Source organism: Triticum aestivum, chromosome 7A (assembly GCF_018294505.1).
Source record: "Triticum aestivum cultivar Chinese Spring chromosome 7A, IWGSC CS RefSeq v2.1, whole genome shotgun sequence".
Lineage (NCBI taxonomy): Eukaryota > Viridiplantae > Streptophyta > Magnoliopsida > Poales > Poaceae > Triticum > Triticum aestivum.
In genome coordinates this window covers 673,513,579-673,520,008 of record NC_057812.1, presented here as the reverse complement: position 1 = coordinate 673,520,008, position 6,430 = coordinate 673,513,579, and the positions used below count along the sequence as shown (strand labels likewise).

At 47.4% G+C, this 6,430-nt stretch overlaps 1 protein-coding gene across 1 annotated transcript; it reads right to left on the bottom strand.

The window, feature by feature from the left end:
- Positions 1–834: 834 nt before the first annotated feature.
- Positions 835–5,314, bottom strand: LOC123154557 (phosphoglycerate kinase, cytosolic-like). Its single transcript, XM_044573257.1, has 7 exons — positions 5,135–5,314; positions 4,835–5,047; positions 4,000–4,077; positions 3,642–3,902; positions 3,199–3,516; positions 1,375–1,533; positions 835–1,280 (listed from the first exon to the last, which is right to left on the bottom strand). The coding sequence occupies exons 2-7, from the start codon at positions 5,027–5,029 to the stop codon at positions 1,086–1,088; spliced, it is 1,206 nt and encodes a 401-aa protein (XP_044429192.1). The 5' UTR covers positions 5,030–5,047; positions 5,135–5,314; the 3' UTR covers positions 835–1,085.
- Between the last annotated feature and the right edge of the window lie 1,116 nt (positions 5,315–6,430).

Here is a 6,430-nt window from a genome sequence, read left to right as displayed (position 1 = left end):
TTATATAATGCACCAGAGGCCTAGGATAACAAGAGTCCTAGCCGAATACGCCGGTGGGGGAGGAGTCCTTGTCTTGACCACCAAGTCTTGTGGAATCTTCCTTGTATGCGGCACCTGTCCGAACTGGCCCATGAGTATACGGCCATGGGGGTCCTCGGCCCAATCTAACTGACCGGGAGACGACGTGGTGAGTACCCCCTGGTCCAGGACACCGTCAGTTGAATAGAAATCCTTTTTGATTTCTTTTTCATGTAGAACCAAAAGCTTGAATGATGGAAAAGGTTAGCTAGTCTGACATATACTTTAGCAAGACGTTCCAGATGATGCATTTCGTTTTGATAGGCCGCACAAAAATAGCACTAGAGATTCCGAATGGGTGAAAACCGCCCAAAATGCTGCATGGAGGCCGAGCTCCCTGGACGCGGAATTTGAAAAACTGGAAATTCATATTTTTGTGTTTTAAAAAGATTTGAAAATAAAATTAAACATACATCCAGAAACATATTGTACATGTATGTAAATTTTCATGATGAAATACGTTGAAAATGAGAGCTACACAAAGAAAAACAAACCTGTGGCTTTTCAGCACTTGCACCTTTCATTCTCAAAGTTCACATTTTTTTGCAGCTTGCAATTTAAGTTATTTCGTCATGAAATTTTACATGCATATACATTACATCCCTGTATACCTATATATTCATTTTCATAACTTTTTGAAACTGGAAAGTTTCAGTTTTGATTTTTTTTCAAAAAAAGAAAAGAAAATTGGCGTCCATGGAGCTCGGCCTTCAGAACGCCCTACTCGAAAACCGCACCCCTTTACTCGCACAAAAGGAACTCAAAACAGACACAGCTCAAGCCATGCAATTTACAGAAGTTTATAGTGTTACATCGACCAATAATGGTTTGCTTGTGCCAGATACTCTGCTCCCATTGCGACGGAAGTCAAGCTTATTTACATCTGCTCGTCTCACAAAACCTTCAAAGAAACCACTACTTCTATTTCAGGATACACTCGCATCTGCACACCAAGGGCATGAACAACAGAGTGGCGCAACGCCGGGTAAACACGTCTTGCCACCAGCCTACGCGTCGTCGAGAGCAAGGACGCCTGGGAGGGTCTTGCCTTCCAACAGCTCCAGGCTTGCGCCACCCCCGGTTGAAATGTGGCTCATCTTACTCACCAACCCTGCCTTCTCGACGGCAGCAACAGAGTCGCCACCGCCGATGATGGTTGTCACGCCTTTTGCTGTGATATCAGCCAACTTCTTCGCGATCGCCTGAAGAAAGAATGCATGTTTTAGCAGGAGAAGTGCAGAACACAAACACGTATGTGCACTGTATAAAGTACATGTGCTGGATATGAGTACTCACATCAGTGCCAGCTGCGAACTTCTCAAATTCAAAAACTCCCATCGGCCCATTCCAGATGACAGTCTTGGTAGTGTCCAAAGTTTCACTGAATTTCTTGATAGAATCCGGGCCGACGTCAAGACCCATCCAACCATCAGGAATAGCAGAGGCAGGAACAATCTGTAAATGGTGTCAGGATGAGTACATGATAGCTAGCAAATATCTCCATTCCAAACCATGAACAATTGTGTTGAGTTTGTATCCATGTACAATGCAGCATGACATACATTATATAGATTTTGAGAGATGAAAACGCAACACCCCCCGCGTCGCCCCCGCTCGGGCGACTCGGGCGGGACGCAACCCTAGCCGCCGGGGCTCCCCGTCCTTCTTCCCCTCCCTCCACCGCCGCTGGAGGACGCCGCCGGCCTATAGCCCGGGGGCTGATGGCGGTGGCGGGGGCCTTCCCTCTCTCCTGCGCCATGGGGGCGGTGCGGAGCCCCGCGGTGTGTGGAGGCACGGCCTGATCTGACCTTGGTGGCGCGGCGGCCGCCTCGGTCTAGGGCGGATGGGGGCGGGTGCGGCGGCTGGCCTTGCTTCGGGCAGCGGCCTTGGCTGCGTTTGGATCATCCTACCTCGGTCTGGCGGTGGCGGCATGGAGGGTCTGGTGGTTGGGTCGGCGCCATGTGTGGTTTGCCCTCTGGACAGATCTGATCTGACCGGTGCGACCTGCTCAATGTGCGGTGGCTCAGATCGGCGGCGACCCGTGCACACGATGCTTGATGGAGGTTCCTTGAGCGGATCCGGGTGAAAACCTAGTTCTCGGCTTGATGCCAAGACCGGTGTTGGCGGCACTCTTTTGTGCCCTTACCTTCTTGAAGGCATCGCCGTGGAGAAGCTCCAGATCTCTATGCGCTACCTCCGGGGGAAACCCTAGATCAGTAGATCAGATGACGGCGGCGCGTTGGTGTCGTTTCCTCCTTGGGGGCGTCATTCTTGGAGGCGTACACGGGTTCGAAGGACCAGTGGGCGGCTTTTTTGATGGAGCGGTGCTTCATCCTGCACATTGATGACGGCGGATCTCGGCGGCGTGGTGCAGTGGAGACTCGGCGCCCGATGCACGGTGCTGGACTCGCGCAGGAGGGGGTTGCTGTCTGGCGTCATGGTGGCGTCGATGGCAGAGTGGCCTGACAAGGTAGAAACCTCAATATCTGCTCTGAAGACGGACCAGTGGAAGATGGCTGCGACGACACATGTGAGTGCGTCTGACCAGTTCATGCCCCAGACCCGGTATGTGGCTCGGTTGGGGTTTCTGGCTTTTGATGATAGGCTTAGGTGAGTGGACTGGGTATTTGGCCCAGCTAGCGCCGCTTCATCATATGGATAGGAGTAGTGGCATTTGATGCCAAGATGGCGGATTCAGGCATATTGTTGTAATACTTTGTAAGGTCCTCGAGAATAATCAATAAAGTGGCCACATGCATCTCCCAGATGCAGAGGCCGGGGGCCATCCTTCTTTTCTAAAAAAAATATAGATAATGCCAGACATGTACGACAGAATTACAGAACCATGCATGTCTTGCTCTGCCAGTTATGATCTACATCTCTGCCAACATAAATTCCACAGTAAGTTCTTGTGAAAGTGAATTAGGATGACTTGTATTGCATCAGTTGGTGCCTCCAGCAGATGTAGTTTCTTCTATTTTCTTGTACCCGACTTGTATGAATGGTTGTGAGGCTGCTTGCTTTATATATAAAGCGGGGCAAAAGCTTTTTTTTCGGTATAATAATACTTGCAATGAATAGAAAATCTAATACACAGCCACTACTATTGAATGATCATACCTTGCTCTCAGCATCTGCAGCAAAATTATCAGCCACCACAATATCAGTGGGAAGCAAAAGAGAGACTCCCTTCGACTTGGCCTTCTCAATAAGCAAGTTTGCCAGTTCAAGCTTGTCTTCCTCCACAAGAGATTTTCCAACAGCATGCCCCTGTGCCTTGTAAAATGTGTAAATCATACCGCCACCAAGGATGAGGATGTCAACCTTCGCCAAAAGAGACTCGATCACCCCAATCTTGGTTGACACTTTGGATCCACCAACAATTGCAGCAAATGGCTTTTTCGGGTTGGCAACTGCTCCAATAAGATAGTCAAGTTCCTACAATGAACATAATCATTATCTAGGACACTTAGTTCAAGAATGGCATCAATTGTTGTAATACTGTAAATAGTAGCAGTGGAGCATTTTCAGTAATTCATGGACCAATGCAACTTGGGCAACACCTTCTGCATAAGAAAGCCAGCGACAGCAGGCCTCAAATACTTGGTAACTCCCTCTGTTGAAGCATGTGCTCTATGTGCAGTGCCAAAGGCATCATTTACATACAGATCAGCAACGGATGCTAGTTTCTTGGCGAACTCAGGGTCATTCTTCTCTTCCTCCTTGTAGAATCTCACATTCTCTAGAAGTAGGACACCTCCATCTGGTAAAGCAGCAGCTAATTTCTCAACTTCCTCACCGATGCAGTCATTGGCCATCACAACCTTTTTAAAGCACATGATGAACAAATCAAGAAAATATAAGATCAGCCAAGGTTTTATAATATGTAAAGAAAACATGAGTTACGTTCTTATAACGTACATCGACTCCAAGAAGCTCAGACAGGCGGGGAACAAGAGGCTTCAAGCTGTACTTCGGGGTGACCCCTTTTGGACGGCCCTGTAAAGACAACAACGTTAGTATTAGAAATGTTAGTTTTTGCTATACTTTTATGTTCTGAAAAAAGATGTTGTTCCGGGTTGGTTTTTAGTGCTCAAATTCACAATATGTGAAAAAACCAGTTAAGTGGCATGAAGATGAGCTCTGAGCATTTCTCATCATACAGCTCCGCGCCATCTCATATTTCCATTCATCAATTAGTTAGTAACACATCATCGATAAGATTAGAAAAAAAATAGTAAGTAAATAAGCAGGGTTTAACACTAAAATGTGGAAGCCTAATCGCATATTGGAAAGTCTATGAAGAGTTAATTAGCTCACACTCAAACACATATACCACCTGGATAAAAAAGGAGGCACTTGAACAAATTGTTTGACATATTACTATAAATGACTAATCGACATATACAAAAGCAATTCACATGAACTGGACAGAGGACTCTGTTTTGTGTGTAAGGTACCGAACAATTCAAGAAAATGAAATTCTAAGTTAATTCTCACTATTTTTGTTATGATAAGGTTTACTATAAGGACGAGACTAACAGGCTACGGCACATAGAGTTCTTAGCTGAAAGAATTTTCTTCTTTTCTTCGTTATCCCACCCCACCCACCCACTCCCAAGAGATTAGTGGACTAACAGAAGACTTGAGTCTGACACTGAATCCCCCGATCTGACACCCTCAGCTCAGGCCGCACAAACTCGTCAGTAAAAGGCCGCAGGCACGGATCGAGGAGGGTGTGCTCTGCTTTGCTCACCAGATGGCTGGCCAGGACGACCCTGGCGTCCTTCCCCATGAGGAACTTGATGGTGGGCACGGAGGCGCGGATGCGGTTGTCGTCGGCGATCCTCTGGCCGTCGTCCAGCGGCACGTTGAGGTCGGCGCGGAGGAGCACCTTCTTCCCGCTGAGGTCCTTGTCGCCCAGGGTGCCCACGCTCCTCTTGGTCGGCATTTCCTCCCTCCCTGGCCCCTGCACCAAATCCGACGCCGTGAACATCAGAATAATCCGCAGAGGAATTACCATGGCGTCGATGGGCTCGGATGACGGGAGATTTACCGGGCCGGAGATCGGTCGGGCTGGCGGTGATTTCAGTCGCGGGTTGGAGTGGAGTTGAGGAAAGGTAGCGGCGCTGTGATTGACTAATTGTAGACGATCGAGGAAAGGCACGCGAAGGTGTTGAGCTTTCTGCCTTTCTCTTCTCTTTTGGCGCTGTGCCGGGCAGGCTCGCTCGCTTCCCCAGCGCTCAAGGCGCGAGCGCTATATCTCGCGTCATGCGAGACCGATAGTTCTCTCTCTGGCCGTCGTTACTGGTCCGGCCCGTAATCGTGCTCTTGAATAAATAAACCCAAATGATAATGCTCATACTCGAATGCCATCGTCATTGGATCGACGTTGCTGTTGAAAAATCTCATCGTTCATGTGGTATCATGAGATGGTTGGTGTGGATATGGTCATTACTGTAGTTTGCTGATCACTTTTTCGATCACTTTAGGGCTTTTCTTTTTTTTCCTCGTCTACAAATAGCTTTGGTCTTATATGACTGACTTTACTAGTTGGCGTGTTTTCGTGTGTGAGTTAGTACTGGCTGTGTGCATCCTAATTATGCAGAGGTGGAGTGCATGTTCATTGTGTTATGTATCTTCTTGATGCTTCATTTTAAGTTAATAAAATCCACCATTTGCGGAAAAAAATGATAACACTCACACGTGAGACAAGTTTTCACTTCGCCCACACACGTTGATTCTATCTTGCATGAATTCTAAAGGAATCTGTTAGATTTTCAATGCCACGTTGGCATCATCGTGCGTGTGGGCGTTGGAATGTTCGCCCACACGACCCGCAACACGCGGTTGCTAGCTGCGTCGTATAGCGAACCAGTTTCTGCCAACACATTCACCACCTACTCCACGTGTGTGTGGGCTAACTGCTCTTCGCCCACACAACGTTCGTACATTGTTTGATGGCAACTGCAATTGTGCGTACGTGACAACTAGGTAAACACACATGGTGACTATCGTTTGTTGACAGATGGCAATTGCAGTTGCGCGTAAGTGGCAACCAGGTAAACACACATGCTAATTATGATTAATCATACATGGCAATTATGATTGGACCACACGTGGCAACTACGTAATACACATGACAATTATTGTTTGATCACATGTCGCAAGTTGTTAATCACACACGGCAACTATGGTTTGATTACACGCGAAAACTACCATTAATTAGACATGACAACTATAGTTAACCAAAATAGAGAGAGTTGCCATGTTTTTACAACTATATTTGTCATCCCGGATAACTAAAGTTGCCATTCCCGAGGCAACTAAAGCGTCATCCCGCGGGTAACTA